At 49.8% G+C, this 15,630-nt stretch overlaps 1 protein-coding gene across 1 annotated transcript in view; it reads left to right on the forward strand.

Annotated features, from left to right (window-relative positions):
• The window catches only part of HABP4 (hyaluronan binding protein 4), a 346,012-nt gene that overhangs the window by 128,280 nt on the left and 202,102 nt on the right, over positions 1 to 15,630 (forward strand). Inside the window, exons 3-4 of the mRNA XM_029617782.1 lie at positions 12,943 to 13,104; positions 13,273 to 13,344. Coding sequence (XP_029473642.1) covers positions 12,943 to 13,104; positions 13,273 to 13,344 — 234 coding nt within the window. The remainder of the gene's footprint in view (positions 1 to 12,942; positions 13,105 to 13,272; positions 13,345 to 15,630) is intronic.

Below are 15,630 nucleotides of genomic sequence, written 5' to 3' on the forward strand. Positions count from 1 at the left end.
TGTAAGCGCGCACTGTCTTTCTATTTAAACCGCACTACAGTCCAAAGGAAATCCAGTCAACTATTTGTATCCTATGATCCAAACAAACCTGGTAAACCAGTGGGTAAACATACTTTGTCAAATTGGATAGCAGATTGCATACAATTTTGTTACGAAAAAGCAGGCCTTACTCTTCAAGGGCGAGTAAAAGCACATTCTGTCAGAGCGATGTCAACCTCAGTGGCGCACCTTCGCTCTGTACCTATTCTGGACATTTGTAAAGCCGCAACAAGGAGTTCTCTTCATACTTTTGCAGCTCACTACTGTTTAGACAAAGAAGGAAGACAAGATTCAGCATATGGACAATCTGTCTTAAAGAACTTATTTCCAGTATAACCCCAACTCCTTCTACATCCAACCTGCTGTGATTTCGGCTGATTCATTTCAAACAACGATACTTCACTTGTTGCTTCACCTTAAATGACTCAGCCTCTAGCTTGCTAATCACCCATATGTAAAGGACTAGCATCCTGCTTGTCCTGGGATAAAGCAAAATTGCTTACCTTGTAATAGGTGTTATCCCAGGACAGCAGGATGTAGTCCTCACGAAACCCACCCGCCACCCCGTGGAGTTAGGTCCGATACGTTTTATTATCTTATTTTTGGCTAACGCTAATTGCTACAAAACAAGACTGAAGAGAGACCCCTGTGGCAGGGAATATCATGGCATGCTGGGCATGCTCAGTAGGCACTCTGGTGCCAGTCAAAAGTTTCATAGAAACTTTTAAAGAAGTTTTCCGTACATAGGGCTCCATTACTGATGTCACCCATATGTGAGGACTACATCCTGCTGTCCTGGGATAACACCTATTACAAGGTAAGCAATTTTGCTATACCACAGATCAGTCCAGAGGCCCACCCTGAGAATCTCTGCCGAAAGACTGATTGGTCTACTGCTGTAGTTATTTGCAAGCAGATTTGTCAATTTTTTTGGCTTTGAGTTCCCAGTTTAATGTTTTCTGCATTGTTATCTAGTTGGTCAGGGGTATCCATGTTGGGAGCCTCGTTCGCTCTTTATTTTACTTATCTTGGCTTGGGTATCAATTAATACTGAGGGACTGCAGGTGGCGCACTCATATATCAGAGCCCAAAATCTTGTTCTCTACCTCCATCTGCTGGTAGGGACTGTGTTCCTTGTGACCCACCCCTTTCTGACACTCATGATGCATGGACTGGCATCTGTGGTAAAATGGACACACAACCAGTAACTGATTTCAAGAAAGCATGGGATAAGCACAGAAGATTCTTGCAAGGAAGTTGAAAGCCAGAGATCAATTGAGGTCTGTGGTAATTGCACCAGAAAATACATTGGGCTAACTAGATTGTTCTTAGTCCTTCTCTGGCATCTTTTTCTGTTTGTGTTTTCTCAGCAGTGTTTTTCATGACAGTCTAGAATGTAAGGATAAAAAGACAGAGGTACAATATATTTATTTATTTAATTCTTTTGATATACCGATACTCAAGACACATGTCTTATCGTACCGGTTTACAGCGAAACAAAGTATAACCAGCGATATAGGTGAAAGTTACAAAAAACAGGGAGATGAATTCAGGACAAACTAAGATAGGTAGAATTAGCTTAACATAGTGCTAAGATAGAGTAAGCGACAAGCAATTAAAATTTTTAAAATTTTAAAAATGGTAGACAACAAGCAATAGTAAACAAGCAATTTAAATAGTAACTTGGCATGAGACCTGGATGGCACTCAAACAGTTCTTCAAGGGGTGATTAAATCTATACAGAGTGATGAAAAGAAAAACGGAATTTGTTGAGTCTTGGGGGAGGAGGGATAAGGAGGGAATGGGTTAGGAGACCGAAGAGGTGGGTGAAGGGGGAACAGAGGGCTGAGGATCTAGCGGGGAGGATTGCATTATTACAGGTTTAGAGCAAGAGAGCAGCAAAAATAATGAGTTATTTATGGATCAGTGTAGTTCTGACTGGAAATTATAAATGAAGATTTTTGTACGATCCTTATTTGAAGTGTGGCCAATCAAGGGAAGGCTTGTTTGAAAAGCCAGGTTTTCAGTTTCTTTCTGAAGGTGAATGGGCATTGTTCCAGACGAAGTTCAGGTGGTAATGAATTCCATTGAGAGGGTCCAGCGGTGGAGAATGCACGTTTCCGAATGGAGGGGTGAAGTGTGGATTTAGTAGGGGGAGCATGAAGAGCTCCTTTATATGCCGTCCTGATCGGTCTCGTAGAGGAGTGAATGTTGAGTGGAATTTTGAGTTGGAGTGTGGATTGAACGTAGATGGTTTTGTATATAATGGTCAGGGACTTATACAGGATTCTAAAGTTGATCGGAAGCCAGTGTAAATTTTTGAGGATAGGAGTGATATGGTCTCTTCGCCTTGAGTTGGTTAGGATCCTAGCTGCGGCATTCTGGAGCATCTGTAATGGTTTTGTTGAGGCAGGAAGGCCGAGGAGTAACTCGTTACAGTAATCAATTTTTGAAAACAGTATGGCTTGTAGGACTGAGCAATAGTCATGAAAGTGGAGGAGGGGTCTGAGCTGTTTTAGTACGTGTAGCTTATAGAAGCATTCTTTTGTAGTATTATTTATGAATTTTTTGAAGTTCATTCGGGTGTCTAAAATAGCACCGAGGTCTCACATGGTTCACTGAAGGTATGAAGAGGTTGCTGACGAGTGGGTTGCTGTCATTGGGAGAGATGACGAGGAGCTCCATGTTGGAAGTGTTGAGGTTGAGGCTGGAGAGGAGAAGGTTGATGGAGTGAAGGCAGCTGTTCCAGTAGTTAAGGGTTTTAGAGATAGGATCTGTGATGGGGATCAAGATCTGCATGTCGTCAGTGTAAATGAAGTGTGTCAGGTTAAGACTTGAGAGGAGCTGGCATAGGGGTAGCAGATAAATATTAAACAGTGTAGGGGAGAGAGACAATCCCTGCAGTACTCCATGAGTGGAGGATATGGGGTGGGATTCCTTGTTGCTTATTCTGACCTTGTAGTTCCTATTGTTGAGGAAGGATTTAAACCAGTTGAGGGCGGTACCAGAGATGCCGATGTCTGTAAGTTGGTTGATGAGGATTAAATGGTTCACGGTGTCAAAAGCTGCTGAAGTGTCGAGTAGAGCCAATAGATAGGATTGGCCTTTGTCTAGGCCCATTAAGATGTTGTCTGTTAGTGAGATCAGGAGGGATTCCATGTTTAGGCGTTTCCGGAATCCGAAACTGGGAAGGGCAGAGAATGTTTGTGGAAGTCTAGGTATTGGAAAGTTGGTTGTTGACTAATTTTTTCCATAGCTTGGCGATAAATGGTAAATTGGCAATGGGATGAAAGTTTGTGGAGTTAGCTGGATCCAGGTTGGGTTTCTTTAGTAGAGGTTTGAGTGAGCAAGTTTCAAGGAGTCGGGAACAATTCCTTGGGAGAGGGAGCAATTTATATTTCCTGGCGTGTAGCCAGATGGACTCAGGACAAATGGGATAGTATCCGCGTGCTAGCAGTTGGAGACGGATCTGACGTCAGCACAGGGGCTTGTATATATCCCCACAGGAAGCGCAGCTGTTCAGTAATTTCCGTCTCCAAAGCAGTTTGGAGTGCCTGCACGCTGGTTCAGCGTGCTTTCCAAGACTACTTTCATTTTTGTTTTCTTCTCTTCTAGATTCTACTTTACCTTTCTTCAACACCTTTTTGAGCCCCGCGCTCCTCAGGGGCCGTTCTGGCCGTGCCCCCCAGTTGAGCTTCCCGGGGTGACTCCCGTGGTCCCCCGGAGGTGTAAGTCCTCGGTTCAGCCGAGGCCCTCGCTCCCGGTGTGGACGAGGTAGCGGGTGCAGTGCCTCAACCGCGGCGGTGAAAGGTATCGGCCCTTTCCCCTCGCAGCCGGAGACCGCCTGTGATCCTGCCCGGCAGCGCTGCAGATTTGGTACGGCGTACGTCTCTTCATCACCCAGGTCTCCGCTATCTAGAGGGACCGGCGGCGTGGCAAGCTGTGGAGGACGCCATTTGTGGCCTTACTCAGGTATTCCGCGCCTGTAATGGGCGCGGCTTTTATTTTTTTTTTTTTCTCCTCTCCTCCTTGTTCTTGCTTCTTGGCTACCACTGTGCGTATGTGCCGCATATTGCTGCTGTATGCCTATTGACTGCCCTTAGGTGTATATTGCTACCCTGCTTCGTATTGTGCGGCTGTTTTTTCAGCGCCTATTGCTGTCGCATACTCTTGCTATTGGGCGCCTGTTCCTACTCAGCGCCTATTGCTGCCGGCGCTTCCTATTGCTATTGTGCGCTTGTTTTGCTCAGCGCCTATTGCTGCCGCTTCCTATTGCTATTGTGCGCTTGTTTTTTGCTCAGCGCTATTGCTGCCCGCTTCCTATTGCTATTGTGCGCTTGTTTTGCTCAGCGCCTATTGCTTGCCGCTTGCCTTTGCTATTGTGCGCTTGCTCTATTCAGCGCCTATTGCTGCCGCATCCTATTGCTATTGTGCGCCTGTTCTAGAGCCTGCGCCTATTTGCTGCCGCATAGGAAGCGCACGCTTGCTATATTCTGCTCATGGATCAGCTCGCAGCCGCGGGCCGCAGCTGCGCCGCCACTTGCCCTAGACGCTTTCAGCTCTGGGCCTCTGCTCGCGTGCCACCCTTCGTGCCACGCGCGGTACTGACCCCGACTCCCTGTGTACCCAATGTGCGGCGGCCGGGGGACCCTCCGGCCAGGACCAATCTCAGCCACAGTTTTTTGATAGTTCACCTGCGGCTACCCCGGATTGGGAGGCGTGTCTCGACCGCTCGGGAATCCCGGGGGATCTGGTACCCCCCCGCGTTTTGAGGCGGCTTCCATTTCCTGGGTTGGATCTTTTTCAGGGAATTCATGCCTTTGTCCAGATGCAGACGGCTTCGCGTCCTGCCCCTACGGTCCTTGCTGCGCTCTGTTCTTCCGGCGTTTTGCTGCGGTTCCTGCGGGGGGCGGCGTCTCCGGCGCATACTGCGGCTGCCGCCATGATGGCAGCCTCTAGGGATTCCGGTTCCGGGACCCTCGCAGCCTTCTCGGGAGCGGGACCCTCCCGCTATTGGACAGTCCCGATCACTCGGACCTGGAGGTTCATCACCGGACGAGTCCGAACTCCCGGACGAAGGGGACCTCCCCCCGGGGATTGCGCCATACCGGACTATGCGGCGCTTTTTCCCTAAGGAGACCTCTCGGACCTCGTGTCTCAGTGTCTGGCGGAGTTGGAGATCACTGGACCCAGTGCTTCGATTCCTTCTGCGCAGAACCCCCTGCTGGAAGGTCTTCATCCTACAGCCCGCCATTTTCCTTTCTTGCAGGCAGCTCAGCAACTCATTGATTTGGAATGGGCAGCACCGGCGGCCTCCTTTCAAGGGGGCCGGGCCCTGAAAGGCATGTACCCATTGGCACCGGCTCTCCAGGACCTCCTGGCATGCCCTCAGGTGGACGCCTTAATTAGCGCTGTGGTCAAGCGCACTACCATTCCTGTGGAAGGGGGTTTGGCCCTCAGGGAGCCCCAGGACAGGCGGATGGACGCCATTCTGAAGCAAAATTTTGAGGTGGCAGCTCTTTCTTTGAGGATTGCGGCCTGTTGCACGGTGGTCACTCGTGCCTGCTTGTCTCAGGTCCGGAACAACGCTCCGGCGGCTGACATGGAGCCCGCTCTTTCCTTCCTCACCGATGCCGCATCGGATTTGGTTCGAACCACGGCTAAGGGGATCTCGTCTTCCGTGGCCGCCAGGAGACACCTATGGATCCAGCCATGGTCCGCTGATGCCCCTTCCAAGTCTCGCCTCACCAAATTGCCTTTCAGGGCTCGTTTCTGTTTGGCAGTGACCTTGATAAGCTTGTCGCTTCCTGGGGTGCCTCTCCTGTGCCTCGCCTACCAGAAGACCGGTCCAGGAGGGGACAGCGCTCCGGTCCCCGGCCCTCCAGGGGCAGGGGTTCACAGCGATTTGTTCCATATAGAGGGCGCTACCAGACGCCGCGTCCTCCGGCCAGGAATCAGTCCTTTCGGTCCAGGCTGTGCAGACGGGGGAACGGGCCGGGCGGGGGTCCCGGTCGCATCCCACAATGAGAATTTGCCGATTCATCTGGGGGACGAAGCCATAGGGGGCAGGTTGACCCTCTTCTACCCCAGATGGGTCGAGATCACGTCGGACCAGTGGGTCCTCGCAGTTATCCGAGAGGGGTATTATCTGGACTTTCATCATCTTCCTCCGGACAAGTTTGTGGAGTCTTCATGTTCCCCGCTCAAGAAGGCAGCATTGGCGGCCACCCTGACGAGGCTCCTGACCTTGAACGCCATCCTCCCAGTGCCTGCCTGGGAAGTGAATTCTGGACACTATTCCATTTATTTCATAGTACCCAAGAAAGGGGGCACTTTTCGGCCTGTGCTGGACCTCAAATCCCTCAATCGGTACTTACGGGTGCCGAGGTTTCGCATGGAAACTCTGCGCTCCGTCAAAGCCGCAGTCCAGCCCGGAGAGTTCCTCACGGCATTGGACCTGTCCGAAGCCTATCTTCATATTCCGATACATCCGGATCATCAGCGCTTCCTCCGCTTCAAGGTTCTGGACCGCCACTTCCAGTTTCGAGCTCTCCCCTTCGGGTTGGCCACCTCCCCGAGGACATTCACCAAGGTGATCGTGGTTGTGGCGGCGGCACTCAGGCGGGACGGGATCTTGGTCCATCCCTACCTAGACGACTGGTTGATCAGGGCGAAGTCCCGAGCGGAGAGCCTGCGGACAACCGACAGGGTGATCGCCCTTCTGGAAAGCTTGGGCTGGGTCATCAACCTCAGCAAGAGCTGCCTACAGCCTTCCCAGTCCATAGAATATCTGGGGGTAAGGTTCGACACTCGGGCGGACACGGTCAGTCTTACGTCCAAGAGACAGTTGAAACTTCGGCAGCGTATCCAGTATCTGTTGGGAACCAGTCGGGCCGTTAGCTTGGGATTATCTGCAAGTTCTGGGTCTCATGGCCTCCACTCTGGACGTGGTGCCTTGGGCACGAGCCCATATGAGACCACTACAGCATTCCCTGCTCTCTCGCTGGAGCCCCCATCACCGAGCCTATTCCACGCGCCTCCCTCTGCCGGTCCATGTTCGGACCCAGCTGCGGTGGTGGTTGCGGTCCGACCACCTGAGCAGGGGGTCGCGGATGTCCTCGCCCACGTGGATCTTGCTCACCACGGATGCCAGCCTCAGCGGCTGGGGAGCACATTGCGAAGAACTCACTGCGCAAGGGCGTTGGAACAGGGAGGAGTCCACATGGAACATCAATCGCCTGGAAGCCCGGGCAGTCAGACTGGCCTGCCTTCGTTTCGCTCCGCGGCTGCGGCACAGAGCTGTCAGGGTGATGTCCGACAACGCCACCACGGTGGCCTACATCAACCGTCAGGGCGGAACCAGAAGCCGACAGGTATCTCTGGAAATCGCCCCACTCATGGTTTGGGCAGAGGCGAATCTGCGGGACATCTCCGCCGTCCACATTGCCGGGAAGGACAATACCACAGCAGACTTCCTCAGCAGGGGACGCCTGAATCCAGGCGAGTGGCAGCTGTCCCCCACAGCTTTCCAGATGATTGTCGATCACTGGGGGATCCCGGCCATGGATTTACTGGCAGACAAGTCCAATGCTCAGGTACCCAGATACTTCAGCCGCAGGCGCGACCCGTGCTCGCTCGGCATCGATGCTCTGGTCCAGCCGTGGCCTCCGGGGACTCTTCTATATGCCTTTCCCCCGTGGCCTCTACTGGGTGCCCTCAACCACAGGATTCGGTCACACCAGGGCCTAGTTCTTCTGGTGGCCCCGGACTGGCCGAGAAGACCCTGGTACGCGGACCTCAGACGCCTGCTGGCAGGGGAGCCTCTCCCCCTGCCTCCTCTCCGGGACCTTCTACGTCAAGGTCCCATTCTGCACGTGGATCCGGCTCAGTTCTCTCTTACGGTCTGGCCATTGAGAGGGCTCGACTGAAGAAAAAGGGTTACTCGGGGCCTGTGATTACTACACTCCTCCGGGCTCGCAAGTTTTCCACTTCCCTCACCTACGTACGGATCTGGAGAATCTTTGAAGCATGGTGCGACTCTCATGGCACCAGTCCACATGCCGCCACTATTCCTATTGTGTTGGATTTCTTGCAGGATGGGCTTCAGAAGGGTCTCTCCCTCAGCTCCATCAAGGTTCAGGTAGCGGCACTATCGTGCTATGGACCCAGGAGAGGTGGCAAGACTATCGCCAAGCACCCTGATGTTTCTCGTTTCCTGCAAGGCGTCAAGCATATTCGTCCGCCACTAAAGTGGCCTATACCCTTCTGGAACCTTAATCTGGTTCTGGATTTCCTTGCGGGATCCACCTTCCGACCCCTTCGGGGCTTGTCTCTACGGTCTCTAACCCTGAAGTTGGTATTCCTGCTGGCCGTATGCTCCGCACGCCGCGTCTCTGAACTACAGGCGCTGTCCTGCCGTGACCCCTTTCTACGTATCACTTCGGAGTCTATCCATCTTCGGACGGTTCCCTCCTTTCTCCCTAAAGTGGTTTCACAGTTTCATCTTAACCAAACCATATCCTTGCCTACCACGGTAGGTTTGAAGAAATCTGAAGAAGGCCGTTTATTATGCCATCTCGACCTCGGCAGATTGCTGCCCAGGTATCTGACAATGACTCAAGACCTGCGGAAGACAGACCATCTGTTCGTCCTACACAGCGGGAAGAAGCAAGGTGAAGCGGCCTCTCGGCCCACCATTGCCCGCTGGATTAAAGACGTGGTCAGAGCCGCCTACGTGGCGGCTGGGAAGGCTCCGCCTCTACAGGTTAAGGCTCATTCTACCAGAGCCCAAGCGGCGTCTTGGGCTGAATCCCGGATGCTGTCACCGGCGGACATCTGTAAAGCGGCGACATGGTCCTCCCTCCATACCTTTTCTCGGTTCTACCGTCTGGATGTCCAGGCCAGGGAGGACTCGGCCTTTGCGAGGGCGGTACTGCATGGTCCTCAGGCAGCCTCCCGCCCAGGCGGGGTGTAAAGCTTTGGTACATCCCATTTGTCCTGAGTCCATCTGGCTACACGCCAGGAAATGTTCAGATTACTTACCTGGTAATCTTGTTTTCCTTAGTGTAGACAGATGGACTCAGCATCCCGCCCAGCTGCCTGTGTCCATGGGTTTCACTGATTCCGGGTACGCCTTTGACTTTTGTGTTCCTAAGAGCGTACACTCTGCCTATATCCACGCCTTCCGGTTGGGAAGGCTGGCGGTCTCCGGCCACTGTCAATCGGTCAGGGGAGGCCTGTTTTCACTTTTTTCTTTACTTTTCATTGAGCGTCAGTACACACATCCCTAACAGCTTTTGCAAGGAAGATTACTGAACAGCTGCGCTTCCTGTGGGGATATATACACGCCCCTGTGCTGACGTCAGATCCGTCTCCAACTGCTAGCACGCGGATACTATCCCATTTGTCCTGAGTCCATCTGTCTACACTAAGGAAAACAAGATTACCAGGTAAGTAATCTGAACAATATCTGCTAGAGGCTTGGCTATGGTGTTTGGTATGGTAAGTAAGAGTTTAGTAGGTAGGTGGTCGTAGGGATGAGAAGAAGGCTTCATGTACTTGAGTAAGGATTCGATTTCAAGGGAAGATGTGAGTTCGAAGGATTCAAATCAGGGTTTATGGATAGATGGGGGTGGGTTGTAGAGGGGAGGCGGCTGGTTGTTTAATGTGGTCAGTGGGGTGAGTAAGTTGTTGATTTTCCTCTCGAAGAAAATAGCCAATTCGATGGATTTATTTTGGGCTTCTTCGTCTGGGATGGTTGGTGGGACGGGTTTAGTGAGTACTGAGACATATGAAAATAGGGCCTTTGCGTCATAGAGAAAGTTATGGATTTTATTGGCGTAGTAGTCTCTCTTGGTGCGTAGTATTGTGATCCTGTAGTAGTTCATGGAGGCGTTGTAAGTAGTCTGTGAGGCGGGTGTGGGATCCTTGCGCCATCGTTGTTCCTTGTGTCGTAGGTCTTGTTTAAGCTTCTTAAGTTCTGTAGAGAACCAAGGTTTTTTGTTCTGTCGGGCTGGGTTAATTTCCTTAGCTGTCATGGGACATATTTTGTTTGCTACGGAGTTAGTGATGTTGAGCCATGAGGTCGTAGCAGCATCAGCATTGGAGAGGTCCAGGTTTAGTAGGTCCATGGAGAGGCGGGAGCCGATGTCGTCCATGGAGCATGGTTTCCTGAAGTGGATAGTTGTTTTGGGGACGAGGAGAGTCTAATTTTTCCTTATAGACAGTTCAGTGGAGATCATCGAATGGTCTGACCAAGGGATGGGGTACAAGAGGGAGGGGCAGCAGGCAGGATGGATTTATTTATGAAAATGAGGTCCAAGGTGTGGCCTGCTTTTGTGAGTGGGTTTATTGATAATTTGCTGGAAACCCATGGCCATGAAGGAGGATATGAGAGCTTCGCAGTTAGGGGTCGGTGAAGGAGAATCCACATGGATGTTGAAATCTCCTAATATAATAGCGGGGGAGTCCGTGTTAATGTGTTTAGCTATGATTTCAATGAGGGGAGAAGGGTCAGACTCTAGAAGCCCTGGGAGGGGGGGCATAGATTAGGCAGATTTGTAATTGGTTAGATTTGAAGAGACCAATTTCTAGTTTAGAAGTCGATTTCAAGGTTTGAGGAGATAATCTGAGTTCTTTTTTTAGCTGCTAACAATAATCCGCCCCCTCTTTTTTTTTTTTTTTTTAAGTCTGGGTAATGAGAATATATCATAGAGATGTAGCAGCAATTGGTTTCAGAGCTATATCTGTGTGTTGCAACCAAGTTTCAGTGATGGCATAGATATCTGGTTCCGAATCTAACAGGTAGTCGTTGAGAATGTGGGGTTTTTTTGTAAGGGATTGTGAGTTAATAAGTGTTAGCGTGATTAAAGAGAGACCCAGGAACTGAGTGAGGGGAGAGGTCATGATAGGAATAAGAGATCTCTTTGGGCGATAAGTGGGAGTGATAGTTTCCCTCTGTTAAGGTAAGGGTGGGAAATAATAGGGATAGGAAATGTTTGCATCATGGTGGTTTTGTTGGCGGAGATCCGAGTTAAGATGCGGGAGGTTGTTACAGGGGAAGCGGAGTGTTGTGAGTTGCGAGAGAGACTGACGCACTCGGTGGCTGCAGAAAGGGCGCACTAAGGGGCAGGCCCCTTTGTCGCGTTCCTTAGGCCTGCGTCGCGCCACGCCTTAGGCACGCTCCTGTTTAGGTACAGCTTCGGTCCCACGTCGCCGCCTAGAGAGTGTCGGTGGGCAGGGTCAAGGTCTGTCGCGGTGATGGAGCGAGAGAAGTGATAGAGGCAGTTTTAAGTGGGAGCTTTCTTCCAGGTGATGCGAGGAGGAGCCGGGGTCACTGCATACTCCTTCGGGGTCTGGTGGGGGTGCGAAGGATCGGGCCTGCAGAGCGCAGAGAGGCCTGAGCAGTGAGACCGGGGTAAGTTCAATCGCGGGTCAGAGGGAGGTGGGCCGCTGCGGGGCCTACCTGTGAAACAATAACCTGCTTCAATATATGAAGCAGGTTATTGTTTCACGATTTATTGTATTACAATCTGGTGTAGCACCACCCAATTCAATTTTCCCATGGGATAATTTGAGCAACAGAAATAACCACAGAAAAATATAAAATGAGTTTAAATCTGAATCATGGTGGAACTAATTTTAAAACTATAACAGTTTCAGGGTAAATGCTCAGTTTTGGTGAACAGTTAATTTTCAAAATAGTGTAACTTTTTGTTGGCTGTTGCCAGCTGGAGTGTGGACCCTAGGCCGAGGTGAGGTGGATCCACCAGCGAGGTGACGGTCATCACCGTCGGTAGGTGGAATCAAGGTGTAGAAACTGGAAAGACCCTCACCTGATAGGATGGAGTTCAGGCACGATCTGAGGTCGGAGGCAGGCGGTAGGCAGGCTAGGTCCAAAGGTAATCCAAGGTCGGGGCAGGCAGGCAAAGTCCAGAAGGCAATCCGAGTCAGTGATGGGCGGCAGGCAGGCAGTCCAGAAGGCAATCAGAGTCGAAGGCACCAGGGCACTCTGAGGAGACCTGTTGCAAGGCAAAGCAGGCAGCCGGAGCCCAGGGTTAAGAAGGAGGCTGCCTCTGACGTCACTTCCCAGGGCTGGGACACTTCCTGGTCCTGGGCCCCTTTAAGAGGCGGGGGCGAGCTCCTGGAGGCCCACCAGCGCCTGCGTCTCTCAGCATCTGAGGCCAGATCAGGAAAGACGGCCCAGGCGCCTCCCTAAGGTATCATAGCCGAAGAAGCAGACACACAAAGTGGGGTCGACCACATGGCTATGCCGTGTAACACTTTTCTTTTGAAACTGGTATTTTATATATAATTTTTGGTCAACTTTAAGTTCTTAATATTTGTTTTAAGCATAACTGTTTTGTCTTGGTTTTACAGAAAAAATGTCATGAAACCAGTTATTCAACTGCCATTCTGTTCTTCCTTCCCTCTCAAATTTTGTAATGCCATTGCCAAGATGTCAGATTTGATGAATGCTGTAACTAAATATCTAAGAATCTGATTATCCATTAGCACAATAACCAATGAGGAATACCCTGAAGTTGGCTTCACTTGGCTCATTTTCACTGTCTTGTTTTCTTTTTCTTTCCTGTTGGCAATATGGGTTTATGGTAATGTCTCCATTCATTCTGTACCCTCTAGTCGATGCTGAACATATTTGTAACCAATGCAAGATTGTCACTAATATCCTTGTCAAATTATTTTCTTTGCCAGTACATGATTTCCAACTGCAAAGCTACAGCTATATTGTACTAATAGGAAAATATGCAGATGGTGTTAACTGTAATAATTATCTGCTAGAAAGCTAGAGAACCTTTGACTTTTGAAAACATCAGAACATTTTTACAGATGTATAGTTCAGTGTTTAAAATTACAAACGTCTCTATTTTTCTTTTTTTTTAGACCAGTTGACTGGTTTGATAGAGACAGACCAGTGAGGGGCCGTGGAGGGGGGAGAGGAAGCACACGAGGCAGAGGAAGAGGTGGTGGATTAATGCGAAACTTTGATGGTTTAGACCAAAGAGGGAAGAGGGAATTTGAAAGGCACAGTGGAAGTGACAGAGCGTGAGTATCCTGATAAATAATACATTTCTCAGCTACTTTAGAGGTCCACTATAACAATGTAGGCACTAATGTACATGCAGGCTTTTCTAGGAATGAGATTTACTACTGCTTTTAGGATGCAAGATTGATAGAACATTTTGAATTAAAAGAATACTTTTCTGTTTCTAGAGGAATCAGAGCAGAAGACAAAAGGGGTGGAAATGGAGCTCGCAACTGGGGAACAGTTAAAGATGACTTGAGGTACAGCACATATTTGTGTCCATTGTAGATGGGAAGAACTTTCAAAATCAAGTTAAATAACTTTAGGGTTAGTCTACATTACTTCTGTGACTTTTATATTTGTATGCCCATTTTTTTTAAAGATAAGTTTGCTGTCTTCATAGATCATTTGGCTAAGCCTTAAGAGACTTTGTTCTTAATGTGTACTGTGCTCAGTTTTATGGAGCTCATTATTTTCACTACAAGTATTGCTAGTTTTGCTGATACTTTTTTTTAAAGCAAAATGTATTAATAGAAATTTGGAAGCAAATTGGAACAGCAGAAATTTTCCTAGGGCAAACAGGATGGTAGTCCTCACACATGGGTGACATCATATGGAGCCTGGCACGGAAAACTTCTTTGACTGGCACACTGCCTTAATCCATGCGTCCACGTGGAGTCCCTCTTCAGTCTTTTTTCTGTGGAGCTGTCGTCTCGCGGTCTTGGAGCTTGTGTTTTTTAAAAAGTGGAAAACTTCCACATTTTGGCTAATTGTCTTTTTTCCTGCGCCAGGTTCCTCTTGGTTCCCCCTGCTTTAGTCTGTGCTGCTGCACGGTAAATCTTCAATGCACTGTCAGTTCCCCATAGCAGCGTCCTTCGGGAGCCCACAGACCATCGACTGTTCGCTGGCCCTGTTTTTTTGCTATGGCATCGTTGATGTGTGCATCCTCTGCTTGGGGGCATCCCCTGATGTTTGGGGTTGCCAGCTTTGTGATCACATGACCCCCCCAAGGGTTGGTGGGACCGCCTCGACTAAATGGAGAAGCTTTTCGGCTCTAAAAGGTCTGAGCCTTTGATGTCTGTGTCTTCGATACCAAAGGATTGTGGGGAACCAATGGACACAGATTCCTTGCCATCAAACCCCGCTGGGGATCAACCCTCCTCAGTCTCCTCTAGGTCGAAGACATCTGGATCTTTGCTTTCCACCTCGGCACTGGGGAAAGACCGAGTTGAGCACCCTAGGAAATCATGAAAGCATAGACACCGGTCACTGTTGATGCTCATAGCTGGGCTCGGGCTGGTACCGGTTCTTGTTGCGATGCCCCTAAAGCCCCTATGTCTACTGAATTACGTCTTGAACAGTCCCCAAAGATCTTCAAACAAAAACTCAAGACATGGTTATTTACCCAAGCCTACACATGATCCCTCTCTGCTCCTCCGCAACCACCTTCTACCCATCCCTTCAGTCATAATAGACATTATCCTTCTTGTATCGCCTCCCCCTCCCTCTTCTCTTTTTCTCCCGTGGTAACCCTATATATGCTTGTATATAATCGCTACGCAGCTCTTATAATGCCTTTTACTCCACTCTAGTGCCTCTTCTCAGATGCAACGCCCCTCAAAGCCTTGCATTCCCAATCTTTTTTCCTCCTCCCCTCCTGCCCCACCCCCTTGATTTTCCCTCTATTTTTTTTTTTTTGTATTAAAAGTTTTATTGAGTGTACAAAATGACAACAGTAGAAGTGAACATCATGAACCATGAAAAATTAAGTTACCAAATCGAAATTGCAATGGAACAGGCATGATAAACATGAGTACATCATGAGTTTTTGAAGGCATCTCCCCCCCCCCCCCCCCCCCCCCCCCCCCCCCCCCCGTGTGTGATCTAAGCGAAAGAGACACAAAAATAGAACTAGGATGGTCAGACTGGAGAGACCTCAATAGCTGCAACCGGTTCTCCAATGAGTGCGATACAGAATGACATGTGTATTAATGCGGTAAGTCGGCCCTCGCCTTTTCCTCGTGCCACGCCTTGTAGGGGGACCACAGATCCGGGCGGGCTTTCCCGTCTCGAGGTTTGGGACGCCTCATCTTGCCATGCATGCAAAACAATTTATGTAGTCTAGAGGAGACCTGTCCCATCGATAGTGGTCCGGCCTTCCGCCACCCCGAGGCCACCTCGCATTTGGCTGCTGACAGAATGAATGTGATCAACTTCCCCTGCTCCACTGACACATCATATGGCAAGTTTAACAGGGTTTGTTCAGGAGTGAGGGTGACCGCTATCCCCAAAATATTCCTAATTAATTGAGTAACCCCGGACCATAGGAGCTGTACATATGAGCATGACCACCACATGTGATAAAACGAACCCTCCTGGCCACATCCCTTCCAGCAGCGGTCACTATACTGGGGGTTGAATCTACGAATTTTGACCGGTGTGCAGTACCATCGCAGCAGGATCTTATATCGGTTTTCAGCCAACTGTGAGTAAGGGAGGCCCCGTTTAGTAGAGAGAAAGATCTGATCCCAGGCATCTTCTTCTAA

The sequence above is a fragment of the Rhinatrema bivittatum genome, chromosome 1 (genome assembly GCF_901001135.1).
Source record: "Rhinatrema bivittatum chromosome 1, aRhiBiv1.1, whole genome shotgun sequence".
Classification (NCBI taxonomy): domain Eukaryota; kingdom Metazoa; phylum Chordata; class Amphibia; order Gymnophiona; family Rhinatrematidae; genus Rhinatrema; species Rhinatrema bivittatum.